Source organism: Pongo abelii, chromosome 16 (assembly GCF_028885655.2).
Source record: "Pongo abelii isolate AG06213 chromosome 16, NHGRI_mPonAbe1-v2.0_pri, whole genome shotgun sequence".
Taxonomy (NCBI): domain Eukaryota; kingdom Metazoa; phylum Chordata; class Mammalia; order Primates; family Hominidae; genus Pongo; species Pongo abelii.
The window spans coordinates 28532897-28556729 of NC_072001.2; the positions used below are offsets into that span (position 1 = coordinate 28532897).

Below are 23833 nucleotides of genomic sequence, written 5' to 3' on the forward strand. Positions count from 1 at the left end.
GCTTTGGAACCACATCCTATACAAATTTTTTTATCTTATGAGATGAATGAGGACTTTGGTGAGCTCTCATGTAAGGCCTGAAGCAATGTTTCGAAGAACAGGAAACATGGACTGTCTGCATCATACCTCCCTAGAATGCTGCCTGAAATCCAGATTCCTGGCTCTACCATAGATTCAAATTAGGATAATGCAGCCAGAATCAGACATTTTAAAAAAATTATTGATTAGTGAGCATTTCTGGGCTAAACTAAAAGCAGTTTGGGTGGGTCCTTTAGGCCTCTTTCTTCTGAGACCATGTCCTTATGTTTGAAATGCTTGTTCCTCGGTGTCGTAAAGAAATAGCACTCAAACATAAATTTATTTAGTAAGGCCATTTTTACTTCCTGCAGAAAGGGTACACTCGCCAGCAGTTTTGCCACAAGAGTACACTGAACAAAGGAGACAGGGTCATTTATAACCTGACGCATCCACCCTACTGCTGTGTCCGGTTTCCATTGGCTGGAACAGAACCTCACATTCTGTATTTGTCCCGATTGCCTAGCAACTTAGAACTTTTAAAAGAGGCAAAGGTAGAGGAGAACAAAGGAAGGAGAAAGTAACTTGTGGAATGCTGAGAAAGGTAAAAACACTTTTAAATAAGGAAGAGGAACAGGCTATGACCTAATGCTTGGACCAGTATAAGCATGCCAGGGCAAATATTTAGGCTAAATTGTGGGAGCTAAGAACATAAAGTACATTCATTTCTTTCTTACGACTAGCAGATATTTAAGAATGTTAGCACAGGTCTGTGAATACATTTTGCTTCTAAAAGAAGTTACTATTTATTTCTAATTAGATGGGGAGGAAAGTCTTTGAAGAGGAATCTTTACTTTACTTTTTACACTTACTTTGGTCTTACCACTCCCAAACCAGTGGAGGAGGCTCAAGGTTTCTGGAAAAGGAAGGGATTCAGGCAAGTAAACAATACTATTTGAAAATTTTAGAAAACCAAAAACATTTTTTTTAACGGGAAAAGAGTTCAAGGAGAAAAAAAGGAAGGCACTTCAAGTTTTAGGAAAAACAATGACATCTGTAAGATAACATAATAGTTGAAGTAAAAAGCAAACTCAGAACTATGGGAGTAACATCGAAGTAGCTAAAAACTATCTCTGGAGGAGGGAACTGTGGTAGGAAGTTTGAATTTCAGTATTATTCAAATTGATATTATGTTCGCTTTTTATTTTAATAAAAATAAAAGAATATTTAGAAATAGTTTCAGTTGTGTAAGTGCATCAAAACATGAAAACAAAAATTATCTTTGTATCTCTCACACATTTATTCAAAGTTTGTCTTACCAGGATCATAATATTTAGCTTGAGGCCTTTTAAAAAATGTCAAGAAGTATGAATTTTAAAAATTTGTCCCTGGTAATACTGCAAGGTTATAGGGCTATTAGAAGAAAACTGGATTTCTACTCTGCTTCTGAAAGGCGGTTCTGATTACAAAAGTTAGGTGATTATCTGGCCAGGAAACAGGAGCTTTGATCCTCTGGAACTGTACTAAACAACTTAGAGTGAATGAATCAGGCCCCAGGTGCCAAGAGGAATTCAGTAATTTCTCTGTGATTGTTGTCTTTCAGGCCTAATCTCATAAATGTTTTAGTCTCTGTTATCATATTTTTACATGTGTTTGCCTCATAAAAGTAAGTGCTTTTATGCTAATAAAAAGGGGTTCTTCTGAGAGGCGGAGCATGCAGTGAGCCAAGATTACGCCACTGCACTCCAGCCTGGGCGACAGAGCAAGACTCCATCTCAAAAAAAAAAAGGGTTCTTCTATTCTTCTATTTGAATTGCTTAATAAAGGCAATCAGGGCACCATTGCCTAAGGAACTCAGTCATTGACCATACATATATATGTATATTCTCTATCTATCTATTTATCTCTATCTATCTAGGTATCTAATCTATCATCTATCTATCTCTATCATCTATCTATCTATCTATCTATCTATCTATCTATCTATCTATCTATCGTCTATCTTTATTAGTCAGTTCTGACTGCCAAAAAAAAATGCCACAGACTGGTAGCTTAAACAACATACAATTATTTTCTACAATTCTAAAGGTTGGGAAGTCAAGATAAAGGCAAATTCTGTTTCTTGTGAGGACTCTTTTCCTGGCTTACAGACAGTTACCTTCTTGGTATACCTTCACATGGCAATCAGAGAAAGCACTGGTATTTCTTCTCATAAAGGCACAAATCCCATCATCGGGGTTTCATTTTCGTGACTTCATCTAAATCACCTCCCCAAAGCCCCACCTCTTAATACCATCACACTGGGAGCTAGGCTTCAAAATATGAATCTATCATCTAATCTATCCATCCGTCTATCCACCCCTATGTATAGAACAAATTACAACAAAAGTTTATAAGTCATTTCTCTATATTATTTCATTTTATCCTTTCAAAAATCTTGTGAGATAAACAGGCCATAGTAAAAGTACTGATTTCACTGAGACTCTTGAAGTTTGAGTCAACTTTTATTACACAACTAGTAAAAAGTGGAGGAAGGAATTCCACTCACATCTCCTCTGTCCTTCTTTTCTCTATCCCTCCGTTCCACTAGCTGACTCCATTCCAGCCACATTTCCTTACTAACTGCTCCGTGAGGACACCAGGGATCCTTCCTCTGAACCTCTGCAAGGACCACTCCTATTATCTGGAATGGTCTTTGCTCATATATCTGGCTCAACTGCTTCTCTCTAGGCTTCCTTTAAATTTACCTTCCCAGTGAGGCTTGTCCACAGTGTAAACTGAAACCCCTGCTTCTATCTACAATTTCAATCCTCCATGTACTTCTTTATTTTTCATAGCATTCATTACTGGCTAATTTACCAGACAATTTCCATGTTTGTTGCTTCTCTTCTCCCCTTCAACTAGAATGTAGGGTCCACAAAGTCGGGAATTTTGCCCTTCTGTCCATGACTAGAGAGAACTGGCCCAGAGGTAGGGTCAGCCAAGTTAACAGTCAAGCCAGAGGCGGTACAGCTGATGTGATACATACAGGTTTCCTCTACCCTCCACAGTGTAGAAGACCACTAAAGTACAGTGCAGTTCTGACTGGGCTCATCTGCTCCACACTCACCAATAAACACAAACACACACACACACACACACACTTTCTCTCTCTCTCTCTCTGTGGTTTTGGGCCTCTAGCTTCTGTAGCAAGACAGCAGGTTAAGTTTAACTTGAGGGAACTGAGCCCGTTCTTCCTGGAACAATAAATTGAAAAGTGATTCAATTTATGAGAACTGTACGTGGAGGGAGAGTGCTTATTTCTAAAGACGATTGATAGGAGTAAAAAATGAGTTGGTGGCTCCTATGAAGGCCTTGGCAGGTACAAGTGTCACTAATGGCTGCTTTCCATCACAGGCACAGTTGCTCTGACCAGGACGATCCAAACACAAGTATTTAACTAACAATGCTGGCTCCTCTAGGCTAGGAACGGTGGCTCACACCTGTAATCCTAGCATTTTGGGAGGCTGAGGTGGGTGGATCACCTGAGCTCAGGAGTTTGAGACCAGCCTGGCCAATAAGGTGGAACCCTGTCTCTGCTAAAATTATAAAAAATAGCCAGGTGTGGTGGCATGTGCCTGTAGTCCCAGCTACTCAGGAGGCTGAGACAGGAGAACTGCTTGAACCCAGGCGGCGGAGGTTGCAGTGAGCCAAGATTGTGCTACTGCACTCCAGCCTGGGCTAAGGCTCCATCTCAAAAACAAACAAACAAACAAACAAACCAAAACAAAAACAATGCTGGTTCCTCTAAAGTCAAAAGGAGCACCTTGGTTGGGCAGGTCCATAGTATTTTTACTGAAAGGGAGACTAGAGGTTTCTCCCTACAAATGTCTGGGGCTATCTCCTATTGCACCACCTGCATTTAGCCAGGTGGGCCTCAGGTGCTTTGTGTGAATGGGGGACCAAAAGTACAACCAGTCACAGCCGTTGTGTTGCTGTCCCTCACTGTATGGTTTGTGCTTTGTCCAGGTGGGCCCCAGGTGCTTTGCTGATACATGGGCACATGAGGGCCTACTATCAAATGAATGTTGACACTCCTGGAAGAGGTACCATCTGTGTTTTGTCCAGGTGGGCCCTAGGTACTTTGCTGGTAGGTGGATACACAAGGGCCTCTAATTAAAGGTATGTTGGCATTGATGCAGATGCACCACCTGTGTTTTGTCCAGGTGGGCCCCATGTGTACTGATGGAGAAAGGGAGCACAAGTGCCTCCAACCACAGGGATGTTGTTGTCCCCTCCTGGTGCACAACCTGAGTTCTGGAGAGATACATGGCAGGTGCTTGGCATGAAGATGAAACTAGAAGCATGACCATACAAAGGGATAATGTTGGTATTTACAACCACAACTGATGTGGTGTGATCAGGTGAACCACAGGTCCTCTTATGGAAGTTGGAAACAGACATGTCTCCTAACATATGTTTCTTGGCCATAGTGGTGGGTGCTTGAAGTGTAGAATTTTCTCTCTGTCCATGTGTGCTGCAGGATGCACTGTTGAAAAGCAGGAACACAAGGGCCTCCAACTATGGATTTGGTGCCATCCCCTCCCATACCACTGCATGAATTCTGGGTAGGTGGGTCTAAACCAGGAATGTAGGTGGCAGCAGAAGTATATCCAAATACAGGAATGTTGCTAGCCCCTTGTGGTGCAGCAGCCATGCTGTGGCCAGTTGGGTCCCAGGCTACCCGACCAAATGGGAAAACAGAAGTGGTGCTGGGTGTCCCACTCTGTCCTTGTCCAATGTTGAGTTCTCCTGATGTGGAACTGGGGCCTGGGGCAGACATGCTGAACCCAATGCTCCCACCATCCATAGGGGTTCCAGGTCCCATAATCACTTGTGGGCCTGGAATAGTATTTCCAACCAGTAAGGTACTGTCTCCAGTGCCAGGCATCCCAGTGGCAATTCTAAATCCAGAAGTCTTTGCTGTGCCATTGGGGAAAGCACTTGCGTTGTGACCCTCGGCTGGCTCAGCATTAACAGGTGTGCCCAATGCAGAATATGGTGATGTTAACTCTGCAAAACCTGGTGGAATTATGCTGCCACTCAGTGGCTGGACTGAAGGAGATGGTAAGCCTATAACTGGTGCTGGGGTTGCTGGATTCCCCAGAATAAAAGAACTATCAGACTTCTGCTGCCCATCAGTGGCCCCAAGTGTGGAATGAGAGATGGATCCTGTATTTAAAGGATGGCTGGAAGTTGTGGTTGGTCTCCTGTCTGCCTGTGCAGGAAAACTGGTGGAGACTTGGGCTGAGGCAATGCTGTCACTGTGTAGTGTGTTCCCAGAACCAGGAAGCCCCATATAAAATCGGATGTACTCCTTCCTGGAGACAAAGGTAGACTGCAAGATGACAGTTTTGGAAGGAGGGGTGGTATTCATGTCACTGGTGTCAATGGCAGGCTTGGATAATGATGCTGCAGAGGCATTGCTCACTAAAGTGGAGGTGTCTGGAGGAACCATGATAGGAAGGCTCAGAAAATCATGGGCACTGGGGAGAGAGGTTTTCTGTTGCGGCCCATCAGGGGCCCCAAATTTGGGTTGAGGGGTGGCTCCTGGATTTAAAGGATGGTTGGAAGCTGTAGTTGGTGCCCTGACTGACTGTGCAGGCAAACTGGTGGAGCCTTGGACTGAGGCAGTGTTGCCGCTGGGTCGTGTGTTCCCAGAACCAGGAAGCCCCAGGTAAAATGGGAGGTACTTCTTGGAGACAGAGGCAGACTGCAAGATGACAGCCTTGGAAGGAGGTGTGGTATTCATAGCATTGGTTTCAATGGGAGGTTTGGATGATGATGCTGTAGAGGCACTATTCACTAAAGTGGAGGTGTCTGGAGGAGCAATGATGGGAAGGCTCAGGAAAACACAGGCACTGGGGAGAGAAGCTTTCTGCTGCTGCCCATCAGGAGCCTCAAATTTGGGCTGAGGGGTGGCTTCTTTTCCAAGGAGTTGGTTAAAACTTGAGGTGGTATTGTGGAATATAAATGGAAGTGGGGATGTGTAGACTGATGTCTTTCCCAGGTGCCTCTGCTCTGCACTGCAATGTATTTGGGAATTTGGGAGAGAGCTCACCCTGGAGCTTAGAGAAGATGTGAAAATAACCTGAGACGGGGCAGTAGTATCCATATTAACTACTTCAGGGTCTACCGCAGTCTGTGAGGTTAGGTTGGCAGATGCGTTTGTTGTGATAGTGGAAATGACTGATGTGGAATTCATAGGCTTGCTGGGGATAACTGAGGTCCTGGTGGAAGGGACTGGAAGAAGAGTCAGGAAGGAAAGAGGAGGAGGGGAATCCACACACATAGATATTGGGGACTCCCTTGTGACGGGAGGCTTGAAGAAGGGTGTGGGGCTAGGAGGTGTTGGGGGCTCAGAAGTGAGAGGCGCTGCTCCTACGACTGAATGACAAGAGCCTCCTTTCTCATTAGATTGATCACCCAAAATGAGAGCAAGGTCAGCAGGAAGAGCCAGAGGAGAGTTAGGGATTGTGAATGCTATTTTCTCATCCATTTTTGGTGTGGTGGAAAGTGGAGGGATAGGCAGGATGAGGGGTCCAGTAGCCAGGTCAGCCAAGTCAGGGATGGGCAAAGGAGCTGGGACCTGGGAAGTGTAAGTGTAAGTGGTCAGGGGCAGGGAGTCTGTAGTCTCCACAGGTGGGGAGAAAGAAGGGGCAGGCTGGGTGATGCTGCTGTTTGTCATGGTTTCTGTTTTATCCTCCAAGATTCTGCTATTCCTTTTATACTCAGGGCTCTTCTCCAAGGTGTGTGGGTCTCCCTCAACAGACAAGCAGGGGAGCTTAGCAGGTGGGGGAAGCTCACCTCGATCCCACAGCAATGGCAGTGAAGGGGGCAGCGGCAGCAGCAGTGGAATCGACATTTTCCTTTTGCAGGGCCTGTTGCGGGGAGCTCTGGGAGGAGCAGCACTCCTTGGAGGAATACCGAAAGGCTTCTCATCAGGCATCCTCTTTCCGGACATCAGCGGTATCGGCAAGCCTAGAGAGCTGGGCGGTGGCTCCTCATTCAGCACTTCCGCAGCCAACTTCTGCGGCAGCAGGGAGCAGCCAACAGCTGGCTCAGGGGGCGCTGTTGCATCTGGATCAGGCTTTCCAAGATGCCGGGCACATCCGGCCTGGCTGCGCGTGCTGGGCATGGCAGGGCCTTCCAAGCAGGAGCTCGCTGGAGACGCCTGGGCCTTCTCACTCATGCTGTCTTCTGAGAACTTGCGGTGGACATTTCCCTCCAGGGGCCCAGGGCTGCATATGAAGGAGGCCACGTCTCCCTGGGTGCCCTGGGACCTGGATGTGGACGATGCTTCTCCGCTGCTAAGGGGGGTCCTTTTCTCGTCATCCTCCCCTTCGATCTGCACCGGATCCTCATCCTTCTTTACTCTTCTGGGCCCTTCTTGGGCCCGCACCTCGGTCTCCTCCGGGAGAGTGGCTGGGATGGACTTCCTGGCCTTGACCGCCGGCTCATGTGGTGAAGGCAGCAAGAGAGTGAACGCGCGGCTGGGAGGAGGGATCCTTACGGAACGGGGGTGTCCAAACCTCGGGGGGTTCCGAGCAGGCAGCATGGGTGTCTTCCTGGTGGCCAGCCCCCAACCCACAGCCGGCAGGACCCCCAGAGGGGCGGCCGCAGCCCGAGGGAGAGGACACGGCCTCTTAGGGGCGACGAAGATGCCGGCTGGTGAAGGCCTGCGACGGGCGTTCCGGCGGAACAGGCCGCCGAAAGGGCGCGGGGTGGGTGCGGAGTGAGCCCGGCCGGGTGGGGAGGCGTCCCGGGCCAGGGGAGCGGGGGCGCCACGCCCTGGCCCTGGCAGGGGCCGGCGGCACCCGGGTCTAAATTTACTGAGTAAATTGCCCATTTAGAGCTAGCCGTGCCTCCTACCGTAAAACAGGGTCAGCAGTGGACTCAACTCTCCTCAGCCACCGCCTCCTCTGGCGACCAAGCACAAACTGACTGGCTCGACGCCTGCGACGCCTCCGCGAGGTTCCTCACAGAACCAGGGCGCGCCAGCGGGGGCGCAAAAGGCAGGGGTCAGAGGGCAAAGGGCGACGCCCTGTCGGCCCCAGCTGCCCCAGGACCCCAGGAAGCCCCGCTGCTAGTGGCAGGTGTTGCACCGCGTGGCCTCTATGAGGAAACTGCTGGGGCCTGCGGGCCCATCGCCAGAGCTCTTGTCACCTGGGCGCCGGCTCTGCCTGTTCCTTAGCCCTGGCCCGGCGCTGTCGCACGCAGTGGCCCTGTGTCGGCAGTCCTCATTCCCCAGTTCACAGAGGGCACATCTGCTTCAAGTTAAGCACAGGACAACCTATATCCTACCAGCCTCCTCCAGGACCTTGGCAGTGCCTCTGTGCTGCCTGGAGCCAGGCGTGCCTTCTCTGTGGCGCCAGGGTCACCAGCCAGGCCGTGAGGGTTTCCGAGGAGGGGACGTGGTGCCTTGTCCTGACTAGATGCTACGCCCTACCACATCTCTTCCTGGCAGGCAGGGCCTCTTCACTTCTTTTCTTTTCACAAATTTGTTTTAAACAACAGGGCGCGGTGGCTCACACCTTTAATCCCAGTACTTTGGGAGGCCAAGGCGGGTGGATCACCTGAGGTCAGGAGTTCGAGACCAGCCTGACCAACATGGTGAAACCCCATCTGTACTAAAAATACAAAAATTAACTGAGCCTGGTGGCGCGCACTTGTAATCCCAGCTACTAGGGAGGCTGAGGCAGGAGAATCGTTTGAAAGTGGGAGGCGGAGGTTGCAGTGAGCTGAGATCACCTCAGTGCACTCCAGCCTGGGGGACAGAGCGAAACTCTTGTCTCAAAAAAACAAAAACAAAAAACCACAACAAACAACAGCAACAACATTTAAGCCTTAGGCTGCTTGCTCCTTGGGTCATTGATATGACAGTGGCCTAGCCAGGCTTCGAACCTGGGCTGTGTGATTCCAGAGCTCGTGCTCTGGCCTGTGTGCCTCCTTGTTATGGATACATCATGTATTCTCATTATTTCCTGTAGTCCTTAGGGTACCTAGCACACAGCACATCTGTATTAAGCACATGCATTCCTAGGGGGAAGCCCTTACTTCACCTCATAAGTTGGTCATGGCAGGCACTGGGCTCCAGTCTCCTCTGAAGACACGGGGCAGCGACCCCCAATAGTCAGCAAAGCAGCATCCCACACAGTTCTTCTAATTGAGCCTTGCAGCCCAGATTTCCTTTTTGGTCTAGTTTGAAGGATCTAAATATGTAAAGATTATAGTCCAGATCCATTTTGGCCTATCCCGAAAGAAATTCACCAGTGGATTAATCCAAATGGATGAGCCAGTTCTCTGGCCTTCTTGGAATATGTTAGAAAGCAAATTCATCATGTATTTGCAAGTTAGTAGTGGAGCAATGTATTCGATTAAAATATGATCAATACAATTTGGTCATTGTCAGCATGCCAGCAAGGCCCACTCTTTACAACACATTACTGTCACCTAAGTATAACTATTCATATTCTTATGCCCAAGGAAGGAGACTTAATATTGGTTGTTAGGACAAAGGAAATATGTGTTACTGTCTTAAGAGCTGGAAGTTTCAGCATGACAAGAAAGATCTGGAAAATCCTACACATGACCTTACCTAGTTTTAATCTTGTTTCTTTGGTTTATTTAACTGGACTGCTTTGCTCTCTTTGGGCTAATGTTGTGTGCCAGACATAAGACATGTGGAAGGTTCAGAACCAAGAATCAGAGATCAGTAAAAATATTTTAATGTATTTTTTAGTTTAAAAATCGATTTAAAATAACATCAAACCTAGTTAACATACTACAAAATCCATTCTATCCCTCTGCTCATATATTTTATAGTACGTCAGAGTAAATGTGGGCTTCCATACCCAACAAAGCTTATGTTTCTAGGACACAGTTTTGCTCAGACCCAAATTCTGTTTAAAAAGAGGAGACATATTATAAGTTCTTCCTAACCTCTCAGGGAACAGAGAAATTGCTTAAAATTCTGACATTTAACTGTAATCTCTTGATATCATTTGAGGAGAGTTCAATAAAAAAAAATATCTTGATTTGTTTGAACAAAAAGAACAATCTGGTACAAATTTTGGACAAAGATTTCCTACAAGAACTCTGAAACAAGATCAAATGTCAGGCTTATTTGAAAACAATAAATTACAGCCATTTTCCCCCAAAGAGGAAAAATGCATTAAACAAATAATGAATATTGGGGCTTCAGGACAATAAAAGGAAATTTGGACAAGGGTATTCCAGAAAAATCCATCTCTTTATTTTTCTTGTCAAATGGGAATAGATGCTTTTTTTGAATATAAAATCTTCCTTGTGTTTGTGAGGCAAAATAACATTAGATGGCAAATGATTATTCTGAGATCATCTGACTTGGCAGAAGCAAACATGTTGAGATGAAATTTGTGAAGGCAAAATATTTTCCAAAAATTTAATTTAATAATTATATAAATATTGTGATAGTAGCAACAATTTATAATTGCCAGGTGAGATTACTTGTAATTTAATAATTTTGAAAAGCACCAATCTCCAGTCATATCAAATGAATCTCTGGGTGGCCAGCTTTGTATAGAATTGTGGTAGTGACAGTAAATCATACCTAGCACCCTGTGGCTGAATACTCTCACCAACAATCCACTGTAAGTCATACAGAGTTAATGTGAGGACACACTGAATCCTTTGGACTTTACTGACTCAGGAACCTCATTAAATGAACTTTTTTCCCTAAAATAATTTTGGTCTTCTCTCTCGTGAAGAAAAGTTATCTGAAAAAAGAATGTAGAGGAAAGAGACTTTATTCCAGTGAACTGTTTGCAAACTGTATCCTCTCGTGCAAAACAAAGGTGCATTCCAGAAAACAAAGGGAAGACTTGGGTTTTATAGCAAAAGTTCGCTGTCCAGGTTCCCACATAAGTTTCTTTAGGCAAATGAAGGTTTGAAACTGGCTTAGTTCTGGCCCAGTGCAGTGGCTCACATCCATAATCCCAGCAGTTTGGGAAGCCCGGGCGAGTGGATCACTTGAGATCAGGAGTTTGAGACCAGCCGGGGCAACACGGTGAAACCCTGTCTCTACTAAAACTACAAAAAAAAAAAAAAAAAAAAAAAAAAAATTAGCTGGGTGTGGTGGCGCACACCTGTAATCCCAGCTACTTCACTGGGTGAGGCGGCAGAGGTTGCAGTGAGCCAAGATCATGCCACTGCACTCCAGCCTGGGTGACACAGTGAGACTCTGTCTCAAAAAAAAAAAAAAAGAGAGAGAAAGAAAGACATTGGCTTAGTTCCAATTGGCCAGTGCAGGTATAAACTCTATAGTCAGCAAATGGCTGCTTGGCTCTATTTTAAATTTAGGCCCAGTTAGCCACACAGGATTCATTTAGAAGAACTGGCTCTTTCATATTCACATTTGTCCACACTCTTCTGCCCTTTACTGTAACCAGGGCTCAGCAAGGACAGACTGACTTTGTGCTGCTCCTTCTTAGAGTAGCCTTTCCTTGGTTGTTTCATCTATTTCCCCTCCAGTTAACTTTTTGCTTTTCAGAAATGTATCAACACCTTTCTGTGGTTGATGACTTCCACAATCTCTGGGCTTTCGTTGGTCTACTAAATTTTGGTATTTGTATACTTATATTTAAGTACAATTTCAGGAGGAACACAAAGTAAATATGTGTTCCTGGTCTGTCACCTTGAACTGAAAGTTCCTGTTCATTCTAGAGGCCAACCCTCCCATAGGAGAAAACTACCCTTAGTGTTAACAGATGTAGCATTCAAGACTTTAACTTTTCTTGAGGAATCAATCACTAAGGATTTAGGATATGGTAATTTCTGTATGGGGAAGTAGTGTACCTATCCCATGGAATTGATTGGAAGATTAACTTACATAATATAGAAATGCTTTGTAAATTTTTAATTTCTGTGAAAATGCTTTTTTTGTTGCTATAGAAATTTTATTTATGATTTTTGTTATGTAAGACAGTGTTTTTTGGTTAACTGTTTTGAAAACCAAACTGCATTTTTCATTAGCTCAATGGAAATGAATGGCATTGTTTTTGAGGGTGGGGATGAAGCCATAGATGTTTCTCGATATCTATTACTTCACAATATTTTCAGCAACTAATTTACTCATGTATTCCTCTTTCCAATTTTATTGAAAACCTACTTCCTCAAGAAAAGTCAGATGCTTTATTTCAGGTTTTGGCAAACATTTTCTAGGTTTTAAATATTTAAGGCTTTGTGGGCCAAATGCAGTTTCTGTAGCTCTTCTTCCTCCTCCTGTTTTACCTCCTCCCTTTTATTCTTCAGGAACTCTTTTAAAATGTAATCATCATTATTTGCTCACAGGGCATACAAAATGATCTGTGGGTCATTTTTTGCTAACCCCTGATCTATGTCTTTACTGAGTAGAAGGCACATCTTTGAGTAAATCACTTGTTTGAATCAACCAATTTTTCTTTTTTTTTTTTTTTTTTTGAGACGGAGTCTTGCTCTGTCGTCCAGGCTAGAGTGCAGTCCAGGCTAGAGTGCAGTCCAGGCTAGAGTGCAGTGGCGCGATCTTGGCTTACTACAGCCTTCAACTCCTGGGTTCAAGCGATTCTCCTGCCTCAGCCTCCCAAGTAGCTGGGATTACAGGCACCTGCCACCATGCCTGGCTAATTTTTGTATTTTTAGTAGAGACGGGGTTTCACCATCTTGGCCAGGCTGGTTCCAACTCCTGACCTCATGATCCACCCACCTTGGCCTCCCAAAGTGCTGGGATTACAGGTGTGAGCCAACACGCCCAGCCTGGTCTCCCCAGTCTTGTCCTTAATTTCCTACAATCTCTAATCAAAATGATATCCAAGAGAGATCCTGTTGAAACATAAGTCAGATAATATCACCCAAGCCTCTTCAATGGCTTACTCAAAGCAAAAGCCAAAGTCCTCAAAATGCCTCCAAAACCCTAGCAATCTGAGCTCTCCATTTCCTTTCTGACTTCATTTCTTTCTCTCCACTCTGATCCCTCTCTCCCCTACGCAGTGACATCATCCTTTCTGTTATCTGAATACTGTATGAACACTTTTGCCCATGGCTGTCCCAACTAACTGTTTTCTTTACCATTTCTTTTCTAACACTCATTTTCCAGACATACACATTGTTGTTTCCTAGAATCCCATTATGTTTCTTCTTAAATTTCACCTTCCACATAATTTTACATTGCAACCCCCTCACCAACTGACACTCTTCATCTCCCTTCCCTGCACTGTATTTCTTTCTAGGACATACCTGATATACTATTTATTTAAATTTAATTTACATGTGTATACTTATGTTTATATATCTGCTTATTCATTTGTTTATTCCCCCCCCCACCAAAATAGAAGGTAGGAATATTTACCTTTTCTTTTTCGCTGCTAATATTCCTTGAATATACCTGTAAACCAGTACGTGACATTTGGTAGGGTATCAGTAATTTTCTTGAATGAATAAGGGTGTGGGTGGATTAGTGAATTAATCCCCAGGGTTTCTGAATTGAAGATTTGTGTGAAGAGGAAGGCAGCATGGTTGGGACAGGGTACTGTGACAAGCAGTATTTGGAGTTCTCTGATGTGGATCTTAATATATAGATTTTTGTTCATTTAAATAATTTTAACAGGGTAGTTGGGAACTAGTTTAGGGAGACACATCACAAAATTTTTGTAGTGGATTCTGTAGGGTTCTTTTAAAGTATGTATAAGTATTAAAATATATGCATGTGTATACACCTCTATTAATTTATGGAATGCTTTACAAAAGCCCTTTGAAGTAGCAAGTATCAGTATTCTTCATTTACAGATGAGCTTAATTTGCTCAAGGTTGTATCATAATTTAGTTATAAATGTAAAATTAAACTGTGAGTTTCTGAGCAGATCCTACCTAGAAAGCTGTGACTTATTAATAAGATCCTGGCAACCCACAGAGATTTATTCAGCTTCCAACAATGTACAAACTACAGACTCAGTTATGGGTCGTTCATTTTAATAAAGGGAAAAAGATTTATCCAGCACAAAACATAGGGAATATTAAATGTTATTCTCTATTAAGATAAGTAATGGGAATAGTAGGCTCCAGTCTTTCTAAAATAGCTTGAGACCATCATATCTGCATTATGGCCATGGGGATGTTCAGCCAGGCTGCCCTTCTCTGTCACTCAGAAGAATTCCCATATTATATAATTATACTTACTGAAACAGATAAGGGACATTGGGCAATTAAGAATTCTTCGGCTTGATTTTTCCAGAAGGCTTGCCTGTAAAATGAAGATAGTTGATCTGAACACATTCAGGTATGTAGAGGTTGTTAGGATCTTAATTTTGGCAGTGAATAAAGTGAGCTTATTTTATCTCTGCAGCCTCCCATATACCTATGTCCAACCTCTGTTTTGTGTTTGGAAATAACCAAGTATAAATTAAAAATCAAGGTAACTAAAACAAATTATTTATTGATGTATATAAGCATGCAGAACTAAATGTGATCTAGTTCAAATATTTATTTAGTGTTGTATGATGGGGAGGAGCCTTCAAGATATCAGAAAATGAAATTTAACTATCCTGTTGTAAAATACAGTACACACACACATTGAATTACCAGTTCTGCTCACCTATAGAATCATCTTCAGATACTACACATTCCTATGTACCTGGTATGTATCATTTAGCTTTCACAATTTTTCAGATGCTTCTTAATACTCAGTATTACAATTTCAATCTTGCCAGGACCTGCACCAGTTATGTAGAAGATAAGAATTTTATTTTCTGTTTATTTATCTGTGTTCAGAACCCAATGAAAGAACAATAAAGTGGGATTGAGGATATCTAGGTTCTTGTTCCAGATCAAAAAATAATTGTGTCCCCTTGAGAAAGTCATAGTCATTTTGGGGTCCCTTTACTTCTCTTTGTTTTGACAGAGTCCTACTTGACTCAAAAAATACTTGATTCTTCGTAGTAGTTGTTTATATGTCATTGGTATTGTAGTAGTTGTTTATATGTCATTGGTATTCTAAAACAAATAAAGACAATTACATATGAAGCTGTGTAGCATCTCTTTATGTCTTTAGAGCTTCCTCCATTTTATAGAAGATAAAATGGCAGAGATAGAGCAGAAGTGGATGGTTTGACTGGGGATCCAAAATAGATGGAACTAAAACATATTTCCTTCATTTCTTGAGCTCACTTAGCTAACACATAGCCTGTTGTATATTAAATTGCATTTTAAAGGTGGGCTATTCTTACAGGTCTTCCAACAAATAGCAGAACATATTGAAATTCTTAAAAGATCACCTAACCTTGTGAGATTTACAGTTGTATTTTCATGTAAAGCAAGTTGTATAAATGCCAAGTAATCACCTGAACTTCTGGATACTTCTCAGAACTAAAGTTCTGAACCTCTTGAGGTTTGCTTCTTGCTATCTGAAGTTTATACCAGATAGCAAGGAGCAAACCAAGGAGAAAATAGAAAATTTCTATTTCAAAATAGAAAAGTGGTTAACTGGATTTTAATACCAAATAAGCATTTATATATTTACTTATGATACATGAATTTATTGTACCTCTTAATCACTTTATCTGTGGGAAATGCAAAACTATTTGATACATAGGCTGCTTGATTTATCTGTTTTCCCAAAAAGACTGTGATTTTCTGAGGAGGAATTATATTTCACTATCATCTATAACCAGAACCTAACACAATGTCTAGGAAACAGTCAGTAAATATACAATAGATTAATTAGCAGATAGACATAACTTTTCTTCCAGAGGAACACATTCTTAAGAAAGTACCAAGACATGAACAAATAGAAAAAATTATTTCTAGTTACAAAGTGGCAACTGACATATAAATGATACAAACGAGAAATACTATACTAATTCAAAGGAGGCATAAAAGCTCTTATGGGATTTTCATAAGATAAGCCATTTGAATAAGGGAGAGATGGCTTGTGAGTTAATCAGGGGAGAAGTCACAGAAAACCTAGCTTTTGGCCTAAGCTTGAGTTTAAATCAAAATTGTAATGTGATTATATTACAGGTGAAGTTAATGGGATAAACTCACTACCCTAAGACTTGCAGAGCTTAAGATGGTTGTCCAAGATCCAAAAACGAATACCTTGTGGACCGGAATTCCAGTGAAGTCCTGATGAACTCTAAACTCCAAGATTTTTCTGTGTTATTACTTTGCCTTTAACAATAATTTTTTGGTGGTATGGTAGAAACTGGCTTTAGAATGTGGGTGAAAAATAATGGCATTGAAGAATGAATGGTCTTTGTCCTATTATCAATGAATGTGAAGAACACATTAAAAGGTTCAATGAAAGGACTAATCAACAAGAGTGACATTAACAAAATGTCAGAATAGGAAGCTCCAAGCTCTGGAAACACCAAAAACACCAAAGAAAGAAACAGAAACTGGCTCTACTAACCTTATAGAAACTCTGGAAAATAGTCAAAGTTTTTAGCAAACAAACACATTCTGAATCAGGAAAAAGCCACCTTCAAATGGTAACAAATGTTGTGTTACTTTCACCTGGCTTTGCCCAAATTCCCATCTCCCTTCTCGTGTATCATGGTCTTGGCCTGGGAGAGATGACAGCCCAGTTACCAGTCCCCTCACCCCAATCTGCAGAAGAGAACATTTTATTTGCAATGTTCTAACCTCTCTGGGTGCTGCTTGAAGGATGGATTTCTATTTCTCCTAACTCAGATTTCAGGTGGAAAAAATGTCAGCTTTCTGCTTGTCAAAGCTACAGGGAGACTACAGACCTGATGCCTGGGATAAAGATTACAGGTGGAAATATACAATAGACCATCTTTAAGACCCAGAGGGGAATCAAGGGTGAGACTTTTTGGAAAATTAAGACATTCATGGAAGCCATGTATATGGGAGAGTTAAGAAGGCCACTTTCAGGCCCAGGAAAGATGCATACTCAGAAAAGACCTAAGAAGACCTTAAATTTTCATATATGGATGTCGCTAGGCTCAGAGGAAGTCCTGCTAATGGGTGAAGGACTGCCCTGCACAGAGCCAGTCTGCAAAAATAGATGTGTCTTGTTTTCAAATGTCCAGTTTTCTTTTTCTTTTTTTTTTTTTTTTTGAGACAGACTCTCAGTCTGTCTCCCAGGCTGGAGTGCAGTGGTGCGATCTCGGCTCACTGCAACCTCTGCCTCGTGGGTTTAAGCAATTCTCCACCTCAGCCTCCAAGTAGCTGGGATTGCAGGCACCCGCCACCAAGCCCGACTAATTCTTTTTGTATTTTTTAGTAGAGACAGAGTTTCACCTTGTGGGCCAGGCTGGTCTTGAACTCCTGACCTCAGGTGATCCACCCACCTCGGCCTCCCAAAGTGCCGGGATTATAGGCATGAGCCACCGTGCCCAGCCAAATGTCCAATTTTCAACTATGACATACCACAAAGCACATAAAGAAACAGAAAAATATGACCTAATTAAAGGAACAAAATTAACTGACTGAAACCATTCCTGAGGAGTCCAGAAAAAAAGGATGAAGTAAGTGAACAGAGCTTAAGGTAAATGTGGGACACCATCAAAGGGACCTATATGCATTATGAGAGTTCAGGAAGGCAAAGAAAGAGAACAAAGGCCAAAGGGAATATTTAAAGAAATAATGCCTAAAAACGTCCAAATTTGATGAAAGATGTGAATCTATAAATCCAGTAAGCTCAATGAACTCCAAGACATATCCAATGACACTTACACACAAACACATTATTACCAAACTGTTGAAAGACAAAAAACAAAGAGAGACTCTTGAAAGCAGCGACAAAGAAGCAACTCCTCATGCAATAGGTCATTGTCAGTAAGATTATCAACCAGCTTATCAGACAGCAACTTTGGAATCCAGAGTCGGTAGGATGATATATTTAAAATGTTAAAAGGAAAAAAAAAAACTGTCAACTGAGAATTCTATACCTACCACAAATGTCCACCATGATGAGGAGAAAACTAAGACATTTTCAGACAAGTAAAAGCTAAAGGATTCATTATCACTAGATCTTCTTTAGAAGAAATGGTAAAGGCAGTCTTTCAGATTGAAATGGAAGGATGCTATACAGTAACTCAAAGCCAGCTTTTCTCAGACTCTTCTAAAAAGTTGAAGAGGGAGGAAATAACTTTCTAGCTTATCCTGTGAGGCCAGCATTACCCTGATGCTGAAGCCAGACAAATATAATATGGGAAAAAGAAAAATACAGGTCAATATCTCCTATGAAGATTGATGTACAAATAAAAAAATTCAACAAAATATGAACAAAGTGAATTCAGCCACATATTAGAAGGATTATGCCTGATGACTAGGTGTCATATTTCCGTGGCTAGCTGCATTTTAGGATGTCAAATAGAAGTGTGATTTTCACATTGGATTTGATTGAATTAATTCATTTTCTCATCCATTTCAGAAAGTTCAGGGACTTAAATCTAGGTTGCTCACCAGCAGTCCAAGGAGGCTACCAAAATGAGTAGCCACATTAAATGAGAACAGTGATATCCTGGTAAACTTCTGATCCTTTTTTTCTGAAGGAGATAGCCATACGTCATTGGCTACAGGCTTAAAGGCATAGTTCAATTAATTAAAAGAGTCAAAAGCAGGGGATTGTTAGTTTTAAAAATTTTATTTTCATTTTTAATGTTGCTTCCTTGTAAAGGGAGTTTGACTAGTATACTTTTTGACCTCTAATTCTGGGTAGATGAAATGGCCTGACTAGAAAGTTGGAATGAAGAATTGACCATGCTTTGTTCTGCTCTTATTTTCTTCATCTTGGGAGTAAGTCTTCCTGTAGAGACAAAAGTCTCTGCTCCTCCATGCTACATAAGCATGTGTCTTTTATGGGCATGCCTCTCTCCCATGGGCCTGTCTAGAAGCAACTGGCTGCAACAGAGTGGGCAAGTCTGTATAATTCTGGAGTTCAGCTAGCAGACTCATTTGTCTGTCTCATTAAACCATGTTTTCCAACATGGGCTCTATCAATGACAAGGTGACAATCAGGGCTGGCTAGAATGGGTAAAGCCTAGGGAAAATGAAAATTCAGGGTGCCTTGTTCAAAATATAAGGAAAAAATGCTGTTAAAGGCATTTTCACTGAGTTGAATAGCATTTCTGCAAATTAATGTTCACCTGGAATGTGTGAATGTAACCTTATCTGGAAATAGAGTTAGTATTTTTTTCCAGATATAATCAAGTTAAGATGAAGTTGTACTGGGTTAGGGTGCAAGAACTAACGACTTCTATTCTTAAAAGGAGAAAGAGATTTGGAAACACACGTACAAAGAGAGGGAAGATAGCCATGTGATGATGGAGGCAGAGATTGAAGTGATGCAGATGTGCTGTCAAAGAATGCTAAGGGTTGTTGACAACCATCAGAAACCAAAAGAAGCAAGGAATGATGCTTCCTCAGAGCCTTTGGAGAGAACATGACCCTGCCAACATATTGATTTTCAGACTTTTATCCTCCAGAATGGCAAAAGAATAAATTTATGTTGGTTATGCCATACAGTTTGTGGTACAGTTGGTCCTTCATATCTACAGGTTCCACATCCATGCATTCAACCAACTGGAAGTCTAAAATAACAATACAATGAAAAATAATACAAATGAAAAAATACAGCGTAACTTCTATTTACAATGTATTTGTATTGTATTTGGTATTACAAGTAATCTAAAGTTGATTTTAAGTATACAGGAGAACGTATGTGGGTTATATGTAAATACTAAGCCATTTTATATAAACGACTTGAGCATTTGTGGACTTTGGTATTCACAGGGGTTCTGGAACCAATTCCCATCAGATACCGAGGGACTGCTATATTTTATTATGGAAGCCCTAAGAAAGTAGTACAGTACTAGCAAATGAAGAGCCAGAAGTGGTGGCATACACCTGGAGTCCCAGCTACTTGGGAGGCTGAGGTGGGAGGATTGCTTGAATCTGGGAGCTTGAGGCTGCACTAAGCCATGATTGTGCCACTGCACTCCAACCTGGACAACAGAAAGAGAGAGACTCCGTCTCTAAAAAATAAGTAACTAAGTAAATAAATAAATAAAACATGAAGCTTTTTCTTTTCTTCTGTAGTCTACTTTCATAGTTTTTTAAAAATTTGCTATTTAATATTTTTAAGTAAAGAAGAATTATAATGTAAAGTTATTAGCATTAATTTTAACATTCCTTTTTATATCAAGAGTGCTAGTTTTACATGTAAATATAAGAACATTTATCTGATATGCAAAATTTCCAAAAAGTCTCACAATTTCTATTTTGTAGCTTGTATATGCACTTGTTTTTTTTAATTTGTTTAAACATCGCAGTAGAAATGCTGTACAAAAATAATTCAGCTGTTTTTATGTCACTTCTTAATATGCACACATTCTACCCAAACTCTCTATGTTCAGCTGACTGATGAGTAGGAAAGGACTAAAACGAAAAGTGGGTTTCTCACTTTTTCCCTTTTTTATGTCATCAATTTCAGCATAAGTGGTGGCTAATACTGGAAAATAACACAAATAAGAAAGAATGTAATGGAGAGCGGCCTGTTGGAGCTGTCAACCCTTTACTTACTCACTCATAGATGACTAGTTGACGATTAGCACCCCTGAGAATTTCTTACAGTTAATTTTAAGTCTTATATTCATTGCAGTTAAGGATTTTAGGCACTGCAATTAAGGATTTTAATAGAAGAAAAGTAGACTCATCTGTTTTGGAAAAAAGTTTATCAGTTTGACCTTTAGACCACCTGCATCAGTCTTATTCTCTTTAGACACTGAATGCCCTTTCCCCAACTAAGTTGTATACTTCTTAAAGTCAGGACTAAGTTTTATAGCTCTTGTTTTCCCCTCAATATCTAACTAGAAGATGCCTTCTATCAACATGTGTAGATTTATTTTAAGTAACATAAGTACATGTGTGTTCCCATTTCTCTCTGGGAAATGCGGCTAAATTCCACAATATTTAAATATCAAGCCCTTAAATTTCTTTGAACCTAATGATTTACAAATGGGTAGCATATCTTCCATCCTGCTTCACCACACTCTAAGATGGTTCTTTCTAAATATGGTCATTAATTATTAAGTGCAAAGAAATCATGAGCAAAAAAGGAGAAAGAAATTGCTTACCAAAAGAACTTTCATATCTTTCACTTTCACTTTATTGCATACCACATTTAAAAAGCCCACTCAAAATGGATAGAAACTTAAACAAAATACATGGAACTGTAAAGCTAATAGAATAAAACATAGGGGAAAATCTTCATCACATTGGTTTGGGCGATTAGTTTCTGCATATGAGCTCAATAACATGGGTAATAATAGCAAAAATAGACAAATGGAACTGCATCAAACTAAAGATAAAGACTTTGCACAGCACAGGAAAAAATTAACAGTGAAGAGACAACATACAGACTGAGATAAAAACAACTCAAAAACAAAGAAAACAAACCAACAAAAAATATTCCAATGATCTGAAAAGACATTTCTCAAAAGAAAACATACAAATGGTGAAAATTAATATTAAAAATTCTCAACAACTCTGATCATCAGGAAAATGCAAATTAAAACCGCAATGAGATATCATCTCATACCAGTTATAATGGCTATTTTCAAAAAGACAAATGCTAACCAGTGTTGGCAAGGATGTGGAGAAAAGGGAACACTTGTACACTGTTGCTGGGGAAGTAAATGGTATTTGGAAAAATGGTATAGGAGTTCCTCAAAAACTAAATAGTAAAACTACCATATGATCTGACAATCTTACTTCTGGGTATATATCCAAAAGATTTGAAATTGGTATGTGGGAGAGATATCTGCATTCCCACGTTCATTTCAGCATTATTCATAACAGTGAAGACATGGGAGCACCTAAATATCCATCAATTGAATAAAGAAAATAAACACTCTGGGGACTGTTGTGGGGTGGGGGGAGCGGGGAGGGATAGTATTAGGAGATATACCTAATGCTAAATGACAAGTTAATGGGTGCAGCACACCAGCATGGCACATGTATACATATGTAACTAACTTGCACATTGTGCACATGTACCCTAAAACTTAAAGTATAATAATAATAAAAAAAAGAAAAGAAAAACTAAATAAAATTTAATAAAGAAATACTATTTTGCCTTTTAAATGAAGGACAATTTAGTCATTCACGACAAGGATGGAATTGAAGGATGTTATACTAAGCAAAATATGTCAGGTCCAGGAAGACAAATAATGTATGATGTCATTTATTTGTGGAATCCAATAAAAGCTAATCTCATAGGAACAGAGAGTATAAATAAAGGTGATTACCAGAGGCTGGGGAGTCTGGCAAGGGACAAAGAATGGGGAGATGTTGATCAGAGTGGAATGTTTCAGTTAGACTGGAGAAATAAGTTTTGATGATCTATTGCACTACATGGTAACCACTATTGATGATAGTGTATTGTATATTCCAAAACTGCTAAAAGTATAGATTTTTTAATGTTCTCATTATACTAAAAAATAAGTTGGTGAGGTGATTGAAATGTTATTTAGCTTGTTAAATCTTTCTGTAGTTGTGCACAGATCAGAGCATCACACTGCACTCTATAAATACACACAATTATTTTTCAGTAGAAAAAAAGAAAATGGTGCATACTAGGCATGGGAAGGGAATCTACACAGTTAGCCAGGAGCATCATGTAGTGCCAGAAAGTAAGAAAATGCTAATCAGCAACACAACCAACCAAACAAAAAAAATCTAATTGCAATGGTGTGGATGTTTCAGAATGAAACAGGAGTCTGCTGAAGCTCTTTCCAGTGGTCAAACTGGAACAATTCGAGGATGAAAATAAACAAAATAGTATAAGTAAAGTTTAAAATAAATACCCATAATGCAGTGATATAAATAAGTGAGTGAATGAATATACAATAAATAGAGGCAGACAAACTGTCCATGCTGCAAGATTCCCAGTAATTTTTATAGATTCTCTGCCTGTGAGGACATAGATGATGACTCTCCACTTATTAACTATGTGCTACCCAGTGACTTTGTTTCAAAAAATGTAACATGGAAAGGGCAAACAATAATTTTATAGTGGAGAAGTCTAACAAAGGGATCAAATTAACAATTAGCATCAACAGCAACATGTTCACAGTATGTGCTCTTATGTGATGTGATGAGAATGGCACTTTCTCTCTGTGATTTTCCTCCCCAGAACCCTTAACTCCAGTCTAATCATGAGGAAATATTAAATAAATTTCAAACAAGATATGCTAATATTATGAAAAACAAGGAAAGTCTGAGAAACTGTTACAGCCAAAGGAGCCTAAGCAGACATGACATCTAAATGTGATCTTGTATATTGGATGGGAACCCAGAACAGAAAATGGAAAAAAGTGAAAACTAAGAAAATTGGAATGTAGATGTTTGTAAATGATAATGTGTAACATTGGTTTGCTAATTGTGGTAAACGAGACACACTAATGAAAGAAGTTCATATTAAAGGAAAGTTGTGTCAAGTATATTCTTTGTACTATCTCTGCTACTATTCTTTAAATCCCAAACCACTCTAAAATAAGTTTCTTTTTGTTAAAATCACAGCTGAGATGAATAGATCATTAGCAATGCTGTTACACTCCATGAATGCATCTCCCTAATTCCATCCTCTTTATACTCTGATGGGAACTAGTATTTTGAATTCCCTACTTATCATTCCCTTATTTTTCATTATCTTTCTCTATGAGTCTGTATTTCTAAATAATATATCATGTTGGTTTTCTTATTTTCCATCTTAGATAAACATGTGTCTAATTTAATCCAT

The 23833-nt window shown here is 40.9% G+C and overlaps 1 protein-coding gene and 1 long non-coding RNA gene across 3 annotated transcripts in view; both read right to left on the bottom strand.

The window, feature by feature from the left end:
• Positions 1–236: 236 nt before the first annotated feature.
• On the bottom strand, positions 237–7979 carry NPAP1 (nuclear pore associated protein 1). The gene has a single exon (XM_002825211.5). The coding sequence runs from the start codon at positions 7901–7903 to the stop codon at positions 4436–4438; it is 3468 nt and encodes a 1155-aa protein (XP_002825257.3). The 5' UTR covers positions 7904–7979; the 3' UTR covers positions 237–4435.
• Positions 7980–8091: 112 nt separating this feature from the next.
• LOC134760253 (uncharacterized) overlaps positions 8092–23833 on the bottom strand; it is a 118747-nt gene continuing 103005 nt past the window's right edge. For both annotated transcript variants that reach the window (XR_010137432.1, XR_010137431.1), the window contains 3 exons: positions 14245–14308; positions 13418–13453; positions 8092–10811 (listed from right to left, as the gene is read on the bottom strand). This is a non-coding gene — a long non-coding RNA (uncharacterized LOC134760253). The remainder of the gene's footprint in view (positions 10812–13417; positions 13454–14244; positions 14309–23833) is intronic.

What these genes read in the sequence shown, in the direction of transcription:
- NPAP1 (XM_002825211.5), bottom strand. Translation starts at nt 7,903, where the DNA reads ATGGGCAATTTACTCAGTAAATTTAGACCCGGGTGCCGCCGGCCCCTG.